Source organism: Phyllobates terribilis, unplaced genomic scaffold, assembly GCF_046119375.1.
Source record: "Phyllobates terribilis strain yellow unplaced genomic scaffold, ASM4611937v1 Scaffold_3__8_contigs__length_932513732, whole genome shotgun sequence".
Lineage (NCBI taxonomy): Eukaryota > Metazoa > Chordata > Amphibia > Anura > Dendrobatidae > Phyllobates > Phyllobates terribilis.
In genome coordinates this window covers 50,446,847-50,468,249 of record NW_027362763.1, presented here as the reverse complement: position 1 = coordinate 50,468,249, position 21,403 = coordinate 50,446,847, and the positions used below count along the sequence as shown (strand labels likewise).

General features: G+C 40.5%; 1 protein-coding gene across 1 annotated transcript in view; it reads left to right on the top strand.

The window, feature by feature from the left end:
- Positions 1-21,403, top strand: part of ELP3 (elongator acetyltransferase complex subunit 3) — a 260,655-nt gene that overhangs the window by 217,416 nt on the left and 21,836 nt on the right. Inside the window, exons 11-14 of the mRNA XM_073673871.1 lie at positions 7,857-7,947; positions 9,962-10,027; positions 11,831-12,058; positions 16,820-16,901. Coding sequence (XP_073529972.1) covers positions 7,857-7,947; positions 9,962-10,027; positions 11,831-12,058; positions 16,820-16,901 — 467 coding nt within the window. The remainder of the gene's footprint in view (positions 1-7,856; positions 7,948-9,961; positions 10,028-11,830; positions 12,059-16,819; positions 16,902-21,403) is intronic.

The following is a 21,403-nucleotide window of genomic DNA, read 5'->3' as shown; positions in this document are numbered from 1 at the left end:
GCACCGTGCACGGCATATGCCTCCTGTTCTACTTCATCTGCATGCAGCAGCAGCAGCAGCGATCGGAGGAATGTTCTGATCACTGCTGTTTAAACCTTTAAATGCCGCTGTTCATTTCTGACACAAGGGCTCACCATTCCGGGAACCCATCAGCCCCCTTGGTTCCTGAGATCCCACCCTGAACCTGTTTACAGTCCCTAGAGCTCCATGTCAACACTTCACGAGAGACCGTGATTTTAGCGATATACTGCAGTACACTACAATTGATCGAACGATCGCAGGTTCAAGTCCCCTAAGGGGACTTTAAAAAATAAACATTCTATATCGCTGAGTCTGTCGAGTTCTATCCAAATATAAAATTATGTAACATAATCAGTAAAAAGTAAAAGCAAAAAAAAAAATAAGACGCTGTTTCCGCCCAAACACTCGCCTAACTCCATCCATGGAAAAATAAGAGTTACTGGTATCAAAAAAAATGGCGCCGTGCTACAACTTGTCCTTCAAGGAACGAGCCCTCATATGGCTAATTTGCCTGAAAAAAAAAAAATAGTCAAAAAATTGGCTGCAGCAGAAAATGGTGAACGAGGTTGTCTGGTTAAAAAAAAAGTTACCTCCTGTGCTCAGGATAAACGATGGCTTGTTGATTGTCCCACCACTGGAACTCGCACAGTTTGGCAAAATGGGTCACTTTTATCTCTGAGATTGGAGCAGCAGTGCACATACTCCACCTCCGCTCCAGCCATTAGGGGCCTGCCAAGCCATGCGCCTATCTTTTTCTGTCAGCCCGGTAGAGAATTTGCCACGGATCTCCTGTCTGAGTCCTTTCCGCCATGTTTACTGAATTTTTAGCAAGCAAAAAGTGGAGGAATTGCCCTGTGGATTATGGAGGGAGGAACAGGATCCTTTTGCATTTCCACTTGCAATGTATCTGTCATAAGGAAACGTGCGATGGAGACCCTGTACTTATTCCCTCGGGAACTCCTGAAGCTGCAGAAGTGGAGACCCTGTACTTATTCCCTCGGGAACTCCTGAAGCTGCAGAAGTGGAGACCCTGTACTTATTCCCTCGGGAACTCCTGAAGCTGCAGAAGTGGAGACCCGGTACTTATTCCCTCGGGAACTCCTGAAGCTGCAGAAGTGGAGACCCTGTACTTATTCCCTCGGGAACTCCTGAAGCTGCGGAAGTGGAGAGCCTTGTTACAAATGATGGAGGAGTTCTCTCCGTAGAGTCTAGATTTAGGAGTGAGCATTCATTGTCCTCCCAAGACAGTTATAGAAAATCTGTCTAGGAAATGGATCTCAGAGAATTTTTCTCGGATGATCATCTGCTTTTAGTAGGATTTATTTGCTGCACAGTTTTCCGAGGAGCGATTTGTCTCTCTTGGAATGCAGCCTTAAAGAAGTAAAATCCCGGGAGAAGGGATCAATGATGTCTCTTGTGAATGCTGACAAATGACTGCGTGGCCAAGAAAAAGAAGAAGCTCGTAAAAATGTGTTCTTGGAGAGATCCGCAGAAAGCCTTGGAGGCATCATAAACTGAACGCTCAGTGTCTCTATGACAGTAAAATAGCTGCAGTTTTAGATTTTGTTACCGTTGCTGTCATTTCTATTTTATTATTGTATCCGAATGTGTAATTCTCAGCATCTGCACCACGCATGCTTTTGTGATGCCCGATAGGGTTATCATCACTTTAAATAGCAGCAGAATGGCATGGAGCTGCTCTACGGAGCCAGTAAACTGCGAGATTTTGGATTTTTTACTTTGTCAAATTTTGTTGAGCTGTTTGTATCCCAGACCTGAACTTTTATATTGGATATTTTTGAGATTTTTGGGCAGAGGCGTTCCTCATGCACATTCCTAGCTTACATGTTGAGTATGACGCTTATAACTGCATCACTGCTAAAAAGTTGCAGACGCCAACCTTCTACTCATCAGTATTAGCTGTAGCGTAAACAGTGCACAGGATAGTGCTGCTATCTGCTGCCATGAATCATCATTGGTTATTCCGGCTTTGCGTTTTGGCATCTTGTTTTAGCTAATTCTTAGATTAATTTGCAGTTTTTAACCAGCAATTTTGTCTATCTGTGACTTACCCTGTACAATCTGTGTAGCATCGGCGTCTCTGCCCCCTGTCAGGCAGAGACGCCGCCCCCCTTACCGCCGCGGTCCAGCTCCGGCGTATTCCAGCCTCCCTGCAGCTGCTGCTGGTGCACGCTGCTTCCCTGGCTCTGTGCTTAGGCCGTGCGCACTCCCTCCGTATTAAAGGGGCTGTTCGTGCCGTTCTAAAAAGTCCCCGGCCAATAGCTGGAGGACTTTCCCTACATAAGGCACCTCCACCAATATGGAGGTGCCCGTGCAAGGTTGTTGCTCTGTGATACTTACTTTACTTCAGCTCTCAGGTCCTCTGCAAGTCAGTCTTGTCCGCCAGTCTGTCTATGGGTTCTGCCCGCCTGCTTACCTGGAAGCACCTGCCTGTTACCTACCGTGCCTGCCAGCCGGCTTACCTGGAAGCACCTGCCTGTTACCTGCCGTGCCTGCCAGCCGGCTTACCTGGAAGCACCTGCCTGTTACCTGCCGTGCCTGCAGCCTGCCTTTACCTGCCGTGCCCACCTGCCTGCTTACCTGATAGCACCTGCCTGTTATCTGTTGTGCCCGCCAGCTTACTTCCCCGGAGCACCTGTCTGGCTATCAGCTGAATCAGCCTGCCTGACTACCCGGACCACCCGTCTGCCTTCCAGCCGTGCTCTTCCGCTGTACCTGTCAGTTCCTGCCTTCTGTCTCGTGGGAGTCACCTGCTCTCACACAAGGTCAGTCCCAGAATGGCACCTGGTCCCTCTGCTCGGTCCCTCCCTGGTTCACGGAGTCGACTGCGCCGCCGTGCGACCCTGGTCGGGCCGAGTAGATACTTAGTCACGCACTTCTGGTCCCTCCTTGCACCGCAGCACAGAGGTTCCACCACCCGGATCCGTAACAATCTGTAGGAAGGTCAGCATCTTGTCTGTCCGTCTAAACTTACAAGCTATGGGATGCTCAATGGTTTGTCTGTGTCTTACCCTATAGAATCTGTGGGAGGGTCGGCTGCTTGTATGCTTGTCTGTGGGAGGGTTAGCTGCTGGTCTGCCTGTGTCTTACCCTGTACAATCTGTCGGAGGGTCAGCTGCTTGTCTACCTGTGACTTACCCTGTACATTCTGTGGGAAGGTCAGCATCTTGTCTGTCTGTCTAACCGTACAAGCTATGGGATGCTCAATGGTTTGTCTGATTTTTTTTTTTCTGATCCTGTAAAAGCTGCTGGTCTTCCTGTGTCTAATCTTGTACAGGCTGCGGGCTGTCAGCTGCTTATCTGCCTGTCTCTGACCTTGTATAAGGCATAATGTAACGAGATCCCTTCACTGTCACTGTCCTCCCTCTTGGGGTATGGAGGAGAGTGATCATTTCTCTTACGGATGGATGACGCTCTACGTGGAGGAAGCAGGGTGCAGACCCTTCAGGACTAGTAACAGGCCGTTCACTCTTTGCTACATGGATGACTTGAACAGGGAAGAGCCATAGAGACTTATTATGTACAGAACATTATATCCATTCCGACACAACAAACTTCGATTGCTGATTTAGATCGGTATAAATTTCTACATCATCCACCTCTCCGAAAACCTCTTGCCAGTGATATCAGCTTCACTGATGGAGAACTCGATCCGTTGTCCTTCAATATGTACAAAGTCATGGTGTCTGTGGAAGAAGCCTCGTCAGTGATTAAAACCATTTGTGAATAGTTGCATCTCCCTCCGACAATTCTCAGCAAAGTTAATTCTGGGGTCCAAAAAAAAGGGAAGATTACTTTAAGTCATACACCCCGAGCCGTACTCTTCTTTTACTGGTGCAGGAGCTACTTTCCATGAGTTGTAAAATAAACTTTCAGTGCACATTAATTATCCAAAAAAGTGACTAAACCTCCTTTGATGGGGAAAACTCCACCCCAAAAATGGAACTTTTGGAATAATATGTCTCCACCCTAAAAATGTAGAAGGTTGTCTTCTTGCTGCAGGACCTCTGTTTGATGGTCCTACTGAAAGCCCCAGGTAATAGTGTTGCAGATCGTCAGCAGACTTTTGAGAGCCGCTTGGTTTTTTGGTACACTCTTACTTTCTGGATTTGTCATACGATGCGCCACATTGACTTATAAAAGGATCCGTCAGTCATGCATCGCAATGCCCGTTCACACAATACTGTGTTGCATGCACGTGTGTGTCTAGTGGGGTTTTGTGGGCATCTCCATATCATGGTCGACACCACCACCACCACCACCTTTGGGTGACGTCTCTCACTGTTCCTTTTAAAAGGGTTATCCAATGAGGACTGGTGAGGACTAATAGATAGGTGAGGGTTCCACTGCCGGTACCCACACTAATCGTCAGAATGGGGCACTTTTATCCCTGGTAGTATGGAGCGCCAGTGCACATAACCCGACCTTTGATCTGCTCATTTTCTACCGGGCTGCCAGAAAAAGCCGAGTGCAGCGCTGACCGCCCAATTGAGGATGAATGGGGAGTAGTTGAGCATGCTCAATGCCGCTCCACTCTAGCAGAGATGTAAGTACCCCCGTCGAGGATAAAAGTGCCTGTTCTGCTGATTAAATGTAGGTCCCTGCGGTCAGAGCTCCCACCCTTCTTTACTTTATCACCTGATTTCACTAGGATCAGCCTTTCTCCGTTCTGCGTTGAGTCTTATCTATCTGATATTTTAAGATTTATCCACTTGTTCAAAAAAAAAAAATATATATATATATATATTGTTTTTTGGTTTGTTTTATAGACCTCTTAGATTTATATTACTATTCATGGTACTTTTAATCCAATTCTCCACTCGTGACCTGACTCGGAGGGGTCACCTCTACATAGGAACTTACAACTTCTCCATTCCATGTATCTGGATCCTAAGGGTCTAAACGTGTTTTCTAAAAAAAAATGAGTATCGACTCACTTGCCTAGAGCCAAAAGGGGTTGTTGTATGGGTCATGATGGGTCACAAATTTTAATTTGGTTTACACTTGTAGCACACAGGGTTGATTTTCCTTTTCACATGTGCCTGGAAACCAATGACTGGTCGACAAGAATTTTTACTTGATCCATTAATATAGTTGATTCTGCAGTTTTAGACATTCTTGTTGAGTTTACGATCAAGCTAAGGTCATCGAAAACTGGTCTACGTGACCACAGCCTCACACGTTGGTGCCTTGGCATTCTCTGTACAGAGCTTCGTGAGGGCTCCAAAACAGGAGTCTCACGCACCTCTGCTCTGGCAAATTGATGGACTTGGGGGGGCTCGAGGGGTGGACCACTCCTATAAAGTCCGTACAGTCTTTGTTTTCCACTGGGAACATGCACCTCTGCTCTGGCAAATTGAAGGACTTGGGGGAGCTCGACGGGTGGACCACTCCTATAAAGTCCGTACAGTCTTTGTTTTCCACTTGGAACACAATACATCAGCTAGCTTTATTTGTGTCCATGGTTCAAATTTTCTCCATGGTGTAAATTCTGCATTTCCCACAATGCACTTTATCAATACTCAGAAAGCTGAGATACAGGATGCTGTTTTGCATGGTACTCACAGAGGATACTCTCGCAGAGGGATTGGTTGAGAACCTCAAAAAAAAATAATTCCACTTATCTCCAATTTCTAGAACCGTTCGCTCCACATATCTCAACTTCTTCGACAAATTACTCCACTTAAGGGGGTGTAGCAGGTTTATCCACTGGGTTGGTGATAATTTGAAGTCTGACTGCTGGAACCCCCACTAGTATTAGACCACCCCATTCACTGCAAGGTTTGAATGAAGCAGTAGAGGGCGTGCTCGTCTTTGTCACCATCTTCCATTCCGGCGATTCCACCCACACTCCTGGCATTTATCAGCTATAGACTTTTTTTCCCAGAAAGCTCTGTTAACTCAGATTCTTGGACCCCACCAAACAATTCTTCACAACTGATCTTCCTGGATTCCTCTCGGAAGATTATTGGGGTCATTTACTGTCAAACCTGAATGTCTTTGGTTTTGAGTGGAGTTGTGCTCTCCCTTGTGATATTACTTACCCCCCCTTGTACATGATGTCTTGGAGATCACAGACATAATGATTGATCACAGACACTTAGTATCCACTCACGTTGTCCCTCGGTAAGAGCACCGTCCTTTTGAAATCCTTTGGAGCAAATGACAGAAGACACACATTAGCTCTACCTCTCCCCACGTCAACGCTTGCGCTCTCCACTCCATTAGCTATTCTCAGATCTTAGCCCCGCTGCTCATTTAGCGAGTGATACATTACGCCACAAGTGTCTCCTACAAGAAGTTCTACGACTTGAAAGAGAAGAAGAGTCTACGGTGGTAGTAGCTTGTGCTCTAATGGCCTCTTCCCTCTCATATTGTGGAGATGACTGTTCTTGGTTTGTTTGTTTGTTTGTATGTGTCTATATTAGCAACATTGTGTCCGAAAAGTTAGGTAAAATTACTTGCAAAAAGTTTTGGCACCGGTTGTCTGCTTTTAGGAATGTTCTTTTGGAATATTCTTTCCTCCTTACTTAGATTCTTACGTTGTCTTTGCCTGTATAGAAAACTGAAATTCGGGAAAATGTTTAGGAGTTGCTGTCGAAGTCCCTAAAATGGAAATGTTTGGTCATCATCAGTGGTTCTTCTGGTTGGAGGTGACAAAAATGGAATACAGAGAAAGATGGTCTTTGTTGACTGGAGCCTTAATATTTCCTTCTGGAAATGTGAGGATTATGGAACGGTCATAGATCAATTCTGAGAGTTTAGGAGTCTTTGGTGCATATTTTTGTTTTGAAGAGGTCAAAGACTTGAGTTTTTCGAGTGGAAGCTACTCCTTAATTGGGACTTTTATGGAAGATTACTTTTTTTGTTTCTTGAAGCAGTTTTGAAGAATTTTTGAAGCATTTCGGAAGAAGTTTTTTTTTTTTCCTGAAGCGTTTTTTGCAGCTTTTTGATTTGACCAGTACTGAGTTTGGAGCGGATTCCATCTTTTATTTCCATCTGGCTTTTTTTTTTTTTTTCAAAACCCAAAGAGGAAAAAAAACCGATGGAGAAGGTTTTACAAAAATCAAAAAGTTGCTTGTTAGACTCTTCTAATTTATTTCTGTTTATTTGGAGCACATTCGCTCTTAAAAAAGAAAACCAAACTCCTGAAATAGAAATTTGTGCATATAGACTTTACAATGGAGATCTGTAGTTGCTAATGGTGTTAAAAAAAAAAAAAAAAAGAGGGATATGGTGAAGATAGTTTTGTTTGACTTTAGCTTTGACATGTCCTTCTGGAAATGTGAGGATTATAGGACCATCTTAGGTTAAATCTGAGAGATTGTTATCTTGTTTTGCGTATACTGAAAACCAAATTTTGGGAAACTGTTTAGGAGGAGTTGTTGGAAGTCTTTAAAAAAAAAAAAGAGATCTGCGTTCACCAGTGGTTCTTCTGGTCTTCATTGACTTGAACCTTCGTAAAATTCATAGGAGTCTCACTCTTGTGTAATTTACTTTAATGTAGATATCACGGTACCTGGGTTGGGATTACGGGAATGAAGAATCCTTGATTGTATAAAATTAAAGGTTTTTATTACAGCGTTTTGGTGCCGGACCGAAATGCGTTGGTGTAATAAAAGCCTTAATTTTGTACCATTGAGGATTTTTCATTCCCGCAAGCGCAACCCAAGTACCGTGATAGCTCCACTAAAGTAAATTGCTATCTGGAAGAATTTTTCTTCCAGCCATGGAGGAATTCGAAGATGCAAAACAGTTGACAAATTGATAAAAAAAAAAAAAAAAAAAAGACTTTTCTCTTTCTTGGTTTTCAGAGATATTCCTATGCCGTTGGTAAGCTCCGGGGTGGAGCACGGTAACCTACGAGAGTTGGCGTTAGCACGGATGAAAGATCTTGGAACAGAGGTAAGATATTGATTCACTTGTCCCTGGACAGGTTTATGATCCTGTTGGCCATAGAAGGTCTAGGGAGGTCATTACGATCACACTCCCTGGACAGGTTTATGATCCTGTTGGCCATAGAAGGTCTAGGGAGGTCATTATGATCACACTCCCTGGACAGGTTTATGATCCTGTTGGCCATAGAAGGTCTAGGGAGGTCATTACAATCACACTCCCTGGACAGGTTTATGATCCTGTTGGCCATAGAAGGTCTAGGGAGGTCATTACGATCACACTCCCTGCACAGGTTTATGATCCTGTTGGCCATAGAAGGTCTAGGGAGGTCATTACGATCACACTCCCTGGACAGGTTTATGATCCTGTTGGCCATAGAAGGTCTAGGGAGGTCATTACGATCACACTCCCTGGACAGGTTTATGATCCTGTTGGCCATAGAAGGTCTAGGGAGGTCATTACGATCACACATCCTGGACAGGTTTATGATCCTGTTGGCCATAGAAGGTCTAGGGAGGTCATTACGATCACACTACCTGGACAGGTTTATGATCCTGTTGGCCATAGAAGGTCTAGGGAGGTCATTATGATCACACTCCCTGGACAGGTTTATGATCCTGTTGGCCATAGAAGGTCTAGGGAGGTCATTACGATCACACTCCCTGGACAGGTTTATGATCCTGTTGGCCATAGAAGGTCTAGGGAGGTCATTACAATCACACTCCCTGGACAGGTTTATGATCCTGTTGGCCATAGAAGGTCTAGGGAGGTCATTACGATCACACATCCTGGACAGGTTTATGATCCTGTTGGCCATAGAAGGTCTAGGGAGGTCATTACGATCACACTACCTGGACAGGTTTATGATCCTGTTGCCATAGAAGGTCTAGGGAGGTCATTACAATCACACTCCCTGGACAGGTTTATGATCCTGTTGGCCATAGAAGGTCTAGGGAGGTCATTACGATCACACTCCCTGCACAGGTTTATGATCCTGTTGGCCATAGAAGGTCTAGGAAGGTCATTACGATCACACGGTGGGCACTTATCTAGACGTGATAGCCTGGTCTTTTAAGGCAAGATTTATACTTTAGACAGCTGTCAGGCAAATGCCCGTTTATCTACGAACCTTTAGTCCTGATCTCCCTATACACATGGATGCTCTGCTCAGCTGTGATGAGATGTGTTCTGGGATGGGAGTAAGCTACTTTCAGACACCTTTAGAGTTGGCTTATTCCTTGTGAGGACAAAAGGATCAGGCGAGTCTAAATTCTGACTGCTAACCCTTTTTTTCCCCCTCAACATTCGCCATTGAGGAAAACAACATTAGATGGTAGGATGGTCCTAGATAAATTACTGTGGTAGACCAATATTTATATAATGTGTACAGCCACCTTAAAGAGGACCTGTCACTTGCCATAAATATGTCATATTTGTTTTAGGTGTAAATGCCGATGTTCTTCTGAATCCGGCAATGTTTTCTTTTTCTTCCTGCTCCTCTCCGTTCCTGACATATGGCTATCTCTTTCCTGTTTGTAAATCTTCGCCAACTGACCATGACTATCCTGACGAAGAGCACGCTCAGTTGACTACAGAGACTAGATTTATATACATGGTAAAAAAGGTAATTTCTAAGGAACAGAGAGGCGTAGAAAGAAAATAAAAACATCGCCAGATTCAGTAGAACAATGGCAACTACACCAAGTAAAAAAAATTACACATTTATGGCAAGTGACAGGTCCTCTTTAAAGTGCCCCAAAAAAGCTACACAATTAATGGTCGTAATTCCACAATGAAGGTCTCATTTCATGGGCGCTCTTCAACATCTAAGCAAAGAAATTTTGACTTCCATCCATTAAAAGATGATGATGGTCAAGGTCGGTAATCACGATAGGATGGAAAGTCGTATATGTTAGATATAGATGTTGGTTAATTTCATCTCCACTTGCAGAGTTAATAACCTAATAATGTCATAGATGTATCTAGTGACTGTCCTGCTGTCATGTCTGTCTGTCCTCCGTAGTGTCGTGACGTCAGGACAAGAGAAGTAGGAATCCAAGAAATCCACCACAAAGTCAGACCCTACCAGGTACGTTCCTCCCCCCCGTTGTGGTCGTATTTTAAACTTCTATGGTTAAGAACTTGCCAACAACGTCTGCACAGAATCCAAACTGAGAAGCTACCCTGAAAATGTGATCATCCACGTTCTTCTCCTTATCTCTTTGAATAGGTTGTATAATAGCGAGGTTGGAGGTAAATCTTACCATCCCCTCTATTGAGAACGATTTCCCACTAAAGATCTAGTGGGAACCCAGGTATATACTCCTCTACCTATTTCGCCACTGCTCCTCCGCACCACCACCCAATCTCTTTGCTTCCTTCTTCCGCGGGGGACGATACGTGACTTACTGCTGCCAATCAGTGGCCACAGCAGAGAAAACCCCCAAAGAGCCGAGACTGCTTTTGAGCATCAGGATAATTTCGGCCTTGAGTAACAGAACGTCTTTTTTGTTGTTGTTTTTTTTTTTTTTTTTTTTTTTTGCATTTTTTTTTTTATATTTATTTTTTTGCAAAATTCTACTAGAAACTTTTTTTTTTTTGTGTTTAATTTTTATTTTTTAATACTTGAGATTTTTTTTTTGCTGTTGCAGAATGTATTGCACTTTGTATAGGCGTCACCTTTCAAATACATATACATTACAATTTATTTTAGATTAAAATTAATTTTGACAAAAATACTGAAAAAAAAAAAAAAATCAAACTGTTGCAATTTTTTTGTGGCAAAATAATTATACCTTAGGCTTTATTCTTAGTCTCTTGATTAATACAGTTGTGATGATAACGAATATCTGTATGTTATTTCCTGAGTCAGGACTTAACCGTATAAAATCTATTGATTTTTATTTATTTAGTGTTTTTTTTATAATTTTTTTTTTATAACTGAATTTTCATAAAATCTTTCCATATAATATTACATAGAAGAATATTTTTTTTTACATTTTTTTTTTTTTTTATAACTGAAGTTTTATTACATTTTTCCATATAACATTACATACAATAATATATTTTTCTTTAAGTGATTTTATCCTAGGTCTAGGATGAAACAACCAATTTAAATGCATTTTCCTAGAGTTTCAGAAATAAAAAAATAAAAAAATGTAAATTCCGCTACAGAAACTGTTTATGAAGAATTTTTTAAAACCTTACATAAACCGCACTAACCTCAAACCCCGGGACTGGTAAAACACGCAGAGCTGAGCTGTCGGGCGCCGTCTTTCCTATCAAATCGTTATTCTTACAGACTCCGTCTATGTGGACATGTCTCCTCCGCACGGCCCCCCGCGTGAAATTTACAGTCTTAGCCCACAAGCAATAAAATTACCAGCGATCTCGTTTACACAGCGCGCTCGGGGAACGGAGGACGCGCGTTACGGCAGCTCATAACACAGCTCCTCCGGGACGCGCGTCGGCTGGCGAAATCAGCTGTCACAGAGCGCGGCAGCGTAACCCGTCTCCTGCCTCCTCCACCTCGTTTTAAATGTTTTGTTGACATTCGAGACAGTTTTCTGAATGTTTATGTCCTGGGAGATTTTTTTTATTTATTTATTTTTTATTATTATTATTATTATTGCAATGCTGATTCTCATGAATGTATTCTATATGGCACTATTTGAAATAGTATTATATATATATATATATTTTTTTTTTTTTACCTTTTTGTCTATTCTGAATTAGTAGATGTAAACCACTATTTACTCTTGTCCTGTGGACAGGCCCGATAATCCTATTTCACTTTATCTTGTTAATAAATATTCTCAAATTTTTTATATGTTACTAATAATGTTATTATTGTTAATATTCTTTTTCTTCTTATTATTATTATTTGTTTTAGGTGGAACTAATCCGCAGAGATTACATGGCCAATGGGGGCTGGGAGACGTTCTTATCATACGAGGATCCGGAACAAGATATTCTGATTGGATTGCTGCGTCTGCGGAAGTGTTCCCCAGAATCTTTCAGGCCTGAGCTAAAGGGTGGAGTGTCCATAGTGAGAGAGCTTCATGTTTATGGGAGCGTGGTACCTGTCAGCAGTCGTGACCCATCCAAATTTCAGCATCAGGTAATTATTAGATTCCTCCAGGCTGGTATACTGAAATTCCAGCGTAGCCTCCTTATATAATACTGCCCCCAATGTACAAGAATATGACTACTATAATACTGCCCCTATGTACAAGAATATAACTACTATAATACTGCCCCCTATGTACAAGAATATAACTACTATAATACTGCCCCTATGTACAAGAATATAACTACTATAATACTGCCCCTATGTACAAGAATATAACTACTATAATACTGCTCCTATGTACAAGAATATAACTACTATAATACTGTCCCCCTATGTACAAGAATATAACTACTATAATACTGCTCCTAAATCCAAGAATATAACTACTATAATACTGCCCCCTATGTACAAGAATATAACTACTATAATACTGCCCCCTATGTACAAGAATATAACTACTATAATACTGCTCCTATGTACAAGAATATAACTACTATAATACTGTCCCCCTATGTACAAGAATATAACTACTATAATACTGCTCCTAAATCCAAGAATATAACTACTATAATACTGCCCCCTATGTACAAGAATATAACTACTATAATACTGCCCCCTATGTACAAGAATATAACTACTATAATACTGCCCCTATGTACAAGAACATAACTACTATAATACTGCCCCCTATGTACAAGAATATAACTACTATAATACTGCTCCTATGTACAAGAATATAACTACTATAATACTGCTCCTATGTACAAGAATATAACTACTATAATACTGCCCCTATGTACAAGAATATAACTACTATAATACTGCTCCTATGTACAAGAATATAACTACTATAATACTGCTCCTATGTACAAGAATATAACTACTATAATACTGCTCCTATGTACAAGAATATAACTACTATAATACTGCCCTGTATGTACAAGAATATAACTACTATAATACTTCCCTATGTACAAGAATATAACTACTATAATACTGCTCCTATGTACAAGAATATAACTACTATAATACTGCCCCCTATGTACAAGAATATAACTACTACAATACTGCCCCTATGTACAAGAATATAACTACTATAATACTGCCCTTATGTACAAGAATATAACTACTATAATACTGCTCCTATGTACAAGAATATAACTACTATAATACTACTCCTATGTACAAGAATATAACTACTATAATACTACTCCTATGTACAAGAATATAACTACTATAATACTGCTCCTATGTACAAGAATATAACTACTATAATACTGCTCCTATGTACAAGAATATAACTACTATAATACTGCTCCCTATGTGCAAGAATATAACTACTATAATACTGCTCCTATGTACAAGAATATAACTACTATAATACTGCCCTTATGTACAAGAATATAACTACTATAATACTGCTCCTATGTACAAGAATATAACTACTATAATACTGCTCCTATGTACAAGAATATAACTACTACTATAATACTACTATGTACAAGAATATAACTACTATAATACTGCTCCTATGTGCAAGAATATAACTACTATAATACTGCTCCTATGTACAAGAATATAACTACTATAATACTACTCCTATGTACAAGAATATAACTACTATAATACTGCTCCTATGTACAAGAATATAACTACTATAATACTGCTCCTATGTACAAGAATATAACTACTATAATACTGCTCCTATGTACAAGAATATAACTACTATAATACTCCTATGTACAAGAATATAAATACTATAATACTGCTCCTATGTGCAAGAATATAACTACTATAATACTGCCCCTATATACAAGAATATAACTACTATAAAACTGCTCCTATATACAAGAATATAACTACTATAATACTGCTCCTATGTACAAGAATATACCTACTATAATACTGCACCTATATACAAGAATATAACTACTATAATACTGCACCTATGTACAAGAATATAACTACTATAATACTGCACCTATGTACAAGAATATAACTACTATAATACTGCTCCTATGTACAAGAATATAACTACTATAAAACTGCTCCTATATACAAGAATATAACTACTATAATACTGCCCCTATGTACAAGAATATAACTACTATAATACTGCCCATATGTACAAGAATATAACTACTATAATACTGCTCCCCTATGTACAAGAATATAACTACTATAATACTGCCCATATGTACAAGAATATAACTACTATAATACTGCTCCCCTATGTACAAGAATATAACTACTATAATACTGCCCTTATGTACAAGAATATAACTACTATAATACTGCTCCTATATACAAGAATATAACTACTATAATACTGCCCTTATGTACAAGAATATAACTACTATAATACTGCTCCTATATACAAGAATATAACTACTATAATACTGCCCCTATGTACAAGAATATAACTACTATAATACTGCCCTTATGTACAAGAATATAACTACTATAATACTGCTCCTATATACAAGAATATAACTACTATAATACTGCCCCTATGTACAAGAATATAACTACTATAATACTGCCCCTATGTACAAGAATATAACTACTATAATACTGCCCATATGTACAAGAATATAACTACTATAATACTGCCCCTATGTACAAGAATATAACTACTATAATACTGCCCCTATGTACAAGAATATAACTACTATAATACTGCCCATATGTACAAGAATATATCTACTATAATACTGTTCCTATGTACAAGAATATAACTACTATAATACTGCCCCTATGTACAAGAATATAACTACTATAATACTGCCCCTATGTACAAGAATATAACTACTATAATACTGCCCCCTATGTACAAGAATATAACTACTATAATACTGCCCCCTATGTACAAGAATATAACTACTATAATACTGCCCCTATATACAAGAATATAACTACTATAATACTGCCCCTATATACAAGAATATAACTACTATAATACTGCTCCTATGTGCAAGAATATAACTACTATAATACTGCTCCTATGTGCAAGAATATAACTACTATAATACTGCTCCTATGTACAAGAATATAACTACTATAAAACTGCTCCTATATACAAGAATATAACTACTATAATACTGCTCCTATGTACAAGAATATAACTACTATAATACTGCTCCTATGTACAAGAATATAACTACTATAATACTGCTCCTATGTACAAGAATATAACTACTATAATACTGCCCCCTATGTACAAGAATATAACTACTATAATACTGCCCCTATGTACAAGAATATAACTACTATAATACTGCTCCTATGTACAAGAATATAACTACTATAATACTGCCCCTATGTACAAGAATATTACTGCTATAATACTGCTCCTATGTACAAGAATATAACTGCTATAATACTGCCCCTATGTACAAGAATATAACTGCTATAATACTGCTCCTATGTACAAGAATATAACTGCTATAATACTGCCCCTATGTACAAGAATATAACTACTATAATACTGCTCTTATGTAAAAGAATATAACTACTATAATACTGCCCCCTATGTACAAGAATATAACTACTATAATACTGCTCCTATGTACAATAGTAGCTATATTCTTGTACATAGGAGCAGTATTATAGTAGTTATATTCTAGTACATAGGAGGCAGTATTATAGTAGTTATATTCTTGTACATAGGGAGCAGTATTATAGTAGTTATATTCTCGTACATAGGTGCAGTATTATAGTAGTTATATTCTAGTACATAGGAGCAGTATTATAGTAGTTATATTCTAGTACATAGGAGGCAGTATTATAGTAGTTATATTCTTGTACATAGGGGGCAGTATTATAGTAGTTATATTCTTGTACATAGGGGGCAGTATTATAGTAGTTATATTCTCGTACATAGGGGCAGTATTATAGTAGCTATATTCTAATACTGCCCCTATGTACGAGAATATAACTACTATAATACTGCCCCCTATGTACAAGAATATAACTACTATAATACTGCCCCCTATGTACAAGAATATAACTACTATAATACTGCTCCTATGTACTAGAATATAACTACTATAATACTGCACCTATGTACGAGAATATAACTACTATAATACTGCTCCCTATGTACAAGAATATAACTACTATAATACTGCCCCCTATGTACAAGAATATAACTACAATAATACTGCTCCTATGTACAAGAATATAACTACTATAATACTGCCCCTATGTACAAGAATATAACTACTATAATACTGCTCCTATGTACAAGAATATAACTACTATAATACTGCCCCTATGTACAAGAATATAACTGCTATAATACTGCTCCTATGTACAAGAATATAACTGCTATAATACTGCCCCTATGTACAAGAATATAACTGCTATAATACTGCTCCTATGTACAAGAATATAACTGCTATAATACTGCCCCTATGTACAAGAATATAACTACTATAATACTGCTCTTATGTAAAAGAATATAACTACTATAATACTGCCCCCTATGTACAAGAATATAACTACTAGAATACTGCTCCTATGTACAAGAATATAGCTACTATAATACTGCCCCTATGTACGAGAATATAACTACTATAATACTGCCCCCTATGTACAAGAATATAACTACTATAATACTGCCCCCTATGTACAAGAATATAACTACTATAATACTGCCTCCTATGTACTAGAATATAACTACTATAATACTGCTCCTATGTACAAGAATATAACTACTATAATACTGCACCTATGTACGAGAATATAACTACTATAATATTCCTTTTTATGATACATTGTGATTGGTTCCTGTTGCTGTGTGTACAGGGTTTTGGGATGTTACTGATGGAGGAGGCAGAGCGTATAGCAAGAGACGAGCACGGATCCTTCAGAATAGCCGTGATTTCAGGTGATTGTTTAGTGACTTGTTTTATAATGTATATTATATATTTTTTTCTTCTTGGTATGACCTTTCTATGTTGCGTCAAATGTGTCTCTTCAGTAAATTTAGATTTCTGAATTTTTTGGGTGAAGAAATTGTTTGAAAGAAGCTAAACCTGGTCAGGGCAACTATCCTACCAGAGGATCTACTTGTACAAGGGCAGATTGTAATAAAAGTTTCCAGCAGGTTGGAGATGAGTCACAAAGTTGTGTGAGCGAGGGTACAAAATACTGATGGTCGTCCTCGACCAGTTGCTGCTGCTGAGTATTAGCATTTCACACTGGACTTTTGGAAGGTGACAGTTACACATCGTGCCCCTCTCTGGCCGACAGCGATCTGTTGTGTATGGGGCCCTAGACTTCAGGGGTCTTTAAAAGAAAATGAAAAAATAATTATAATCCAAAAAACAGAGCAGAAAGTATTCGCAGGAAGGAGAAGAGGTGAATTTTATGGTAATACTAATAGTATTAATATTAAATAAAAATAGTTCTGTGACCAGTGAGGTGGAGAGTTGGGCTGGAGCGGAGGGCAGCACTGGGGGGAGCGTATAGTTAGGGGTTTGGATGTAGCATTATTAATTGTGAAGCCCGAGACTGAGCAAGGTAATATTTTTATCGCCTTTTGTCCGTTCATCATTCACCTATTAAGTAAAGTGTTTATTCATTTCCATTATCCGGTGCGGCGCTCTGACCTGTGTTTAGGGGTTAATGCTTCCTCTGGGGTTCAGTCCATTCTTTCCACCGTTCTAGATTTTCTGTGATAATGAAATCTTTGTGTCTGAATTAAAACACAGGAACAAATTCAATCATGTTATCATTTTCTGCTGTAAGTGTGCAAACTGCTCATCCTCCAACTCCCACGCTGTCTGAAACTGCTTTTAAAGTCCTGTTACGTGAAGCGCACGCATCCGAAGCTGCGGTCGTGTCCACTCGATTATCATCGACTGTTGTTGTAAAAGTCTTTCTTCTGTTGGCAATAAGTATGCTTCACCCATCAGTATGTACTACCCAGACCCTGTGTGTGTCCTCTAGATGACAAGCGACTTGGGCACAGGTTGAGTGTTAGAGGGTCTGCTCTGTGGTCTATTTTTTGATCTCCTCCCCACTGCTTTCCTTTGTCTTATTTTTCTTTATCCTCTGTCATCTGATGCTTCCCCTCCTCTGGCGGTCTGATGCTTCCCCTCCTCTGGCGGTCTGATGCTTCCCCTCCTCTGGCGGTCTGATGCTTCCCCTCCTCTGGCGGTCTGATGCTTCCCCTCCTCTGGCGGTCTGATGCTTCCCCTCCTCTGGCGGTCTGATGCTTCCCCTCCTCTGGCGGTCTGATGCTTCCCCTCCTCTGGCGGTCTGATGCTTCCCCTCCTCTGGCGGTCTGATGCTTCCCCTCCTCTGGCGGTCTGATGCTTCCCCTCCTCTGGCGGTCTGATGCTTCCCCTCCTCTGGCGGTCTGATGCTTCCCCTCCTCTGGCGGTCTGATGCTTCCCCTCCTCTGGCGGTCTGATGCTTCCCCTCCTCTGGCGGTCTGATGCTTCCCCTCCTCTGGCGGTCTGATGCTTCCCCTCCTCTGGCGGTCTGATGCTTCCCCTCCTCTGGCGGTCTGATGCTTCCCCTCCTCGGGTGTCTGATCCTCCTTGTGAATGGTGGATCCTTTGTTATCTACTGTATATAGAGGTGTTATTAGTCATTGTACAGGAGGAAGAGGAGGTGAGCTGTGACATTACCTATTGTGGATGGTGGATCCTGTGTTATCTACTGTATATAGAGGTGTTATCAGTCATTGTACAGGAGGAGGAGGTGAGCAGTGACATCACCTATTGTGAATGGTGGATCCTGTGTTATCTACTGTATATAGAGGTGTTATTAGTCATTGTACTGGAGGAGGTGAGTGGTGAGTGTGACATCACCTATTGTGAATGAGGTGTCACACGTCATTGTAATCCTGCCTCTGATGATAATGAGCCTGAAGAAAAATTTTGCAAAAATGATAGGAAATATGAATCTAAAGTAACCAGCGGCCAGTGTGAAAATTGCAAGCTTAATAATTTTTATTTCTAATAAAGATCATAGTATGAAAAGTAAATTGCCAAACATTTTTTAACCCCTTAACGACCGCCGTAATGCATTTTCATGGTGGCAGTTAAGGGTACCTATTCCTCAGCGCCGTGAAAATGAGTCGCTGAGGAATAAGGCTGTAGCTGCCCCCGGAGTCGGAAATTCTCCGGGGTCTCAGCTATCGGGGGTAGCTGAGACCCTGGAGAATATGATCTGGGCCGGTTTTTACTGTCCCCTGTCACGTGATCGCCGTTATTCACCGAGTAAAGGCAATCACAAAAAAAAAGTGTGACCAACAGTTGCAATCATTTCTCTCTCCTCTAACATGATATGCGTGTCCAAAGGAGAGAGAAATGAAGCCCCCCAAGCCCTCCCGTTACCTCCGCTGTCCCCTGATCTCCCCCGGATCGTCCCCCGGCCCACCGGCATCTTGCTGCAGGAAAAAAATGGTGGGCGCAGTGCGCCCGCCGAGATCTGCCAGCCGGTACCCGGCAACAACAGGGAATTTTCCCTATTGGTTCCCTTTGATCACTGATGAACCCTATCACAGTGATCAAAATAAAGAAAATAATAAATAAAACCCTATTTGTTCCCACCTTAGTTAGATAAAAATTATAAAATAAAAAAATATATTTTTTTCCATTCTTTGAAGTTAGGGTTGGTGTTAGGATTAGGGTTGTGTTAGGATTAGGGTTAGGGTTGTATTAGGATTACGGTTAGGGTTGTGTTAGGATTACCGTTAGGGTTGTGTTAAGATTAGGGTTAGGGTTGTGTTAGGATTAGGGTTAGGTTAGGGTTGGGTTGGGTTAGGATTAGGGTTAGGTTTGGGTTAGTGTTAGGATTAGGGTTGTGTTACTGTTACGATTAGGATTAGGTTTAGGGTTGTGTTAGGATTGTGTTGAGGTTTGGATTGTTTCAAAAATAAAGAAAAAAAAATGATGATGATATGGCAACTAGTGTTGAGCGCAAGTGCTCGCTATTTGAGTTTGCATCGGGTGCTCGGGTATGCACCAAGTATCGTGGGTGCTCGAGTGATATGCTTCTTGCCCCGCATGTTTCGCGGCTGTTAAGCAGACAAAAAAAACATGCAGAGATTGCCTGCCATACATGAGCAATCCCCGCATGTTTTTTTGGGGTGTCTGACAACCGTGAAACATACGGGGCGGGTACTCAAGCATGTCACTCAAGCACCCGCGATACATGGTGCATACCCGAGTACTCGATGCAAACTCAAGTAGCGAGCACTTGCACTCCAGACTAATGACAACTTATTCAATATGATGACCTAATGTTATTAATTTCTGTGTCGTACCTCTGGGTTCAAAATGATAAAATCCTGGAGGGGTGTAGTAATGGGGTCACATGTGGGGGATTTCCACTGTTTAGGCACATCAGGGGCTCTCTAAACGCGACATGGCGTCCGCTCTCAATTCCAGCCAATTCTGCATTCAGAAAGTCACACAGTGCTCCTTCCCTTCAGAACCCTGCCGTGCGCCCAAACAGTGTTTTTTCCCCACATATGGGGTATCGGCATACTCAGAAGAAATTGCATAACAAATTATACAGTTCAATTTCTTCTGTTACCCTTATGACAATGCAAAATTGGGGGCTGAAAGACATTTTTGTGGGAAAAATGTGAAAATTGTATTTTTATGGCTCAATGTTATAAATTTTTGTGAAGCCCCTGGGGTTTCAAGGTGCTCAACACACATCTAGATAAGTTCACTGAGGGGTCTAGTTTACAAAATGGTGTCACTTGTGGGGAGTTTCTGCTGTTTAGGCACATCAGGGGCTCCCCAAATGCAACATGGCGTCCGCTAATTATTCAAGCAAATTTTTCATTCAAAAAGTCAAATGGCGCTCCTTCTCTTCCAAACACCTGCCGTGCGCCCAAACAGTGGTTTGCCTCCACGTATGGGGTATCTGGATGCTCAGGAGAAATTGCACAACAAATTTTGTGGACCATTTTCTCTTGTTACCCTTGAGAAAATTAAAAATTTGGGGCCTGAAGTAAAATTTGTGTGAAAAAAGTTAAATGTTAATTTTTTCCTTCCACGTTGCTTCAGTTCCTGTGAAGCACCTGAAGGGTTAATAAACTTCTTGAATGTGGCTTTGAGCACCTTGAGGGGTGCAGTTTTTAGAATGGCGTCACTTTTGGGTATTTTTTGTCATAAAGGCCCCTCAAAGTCACTATTTATTAACGATTTTGTGTGACATATCTCTCTGATTTAAGGGCATAAAAATTCAAAGTTTAAAAATTTCAAAAAATTTTTGTCAAATTTCCGTTGTTTTTTTTTTCACAAATAAACGCAAGTGATATCAAAGAAATGTTACCACTATCGTGAAGTACAATATGTCACGAAAAAACAGTCTCAGAATCAGGGGGATCCGTTGAAGCGTTCCAGAGTAATTACCTCATAA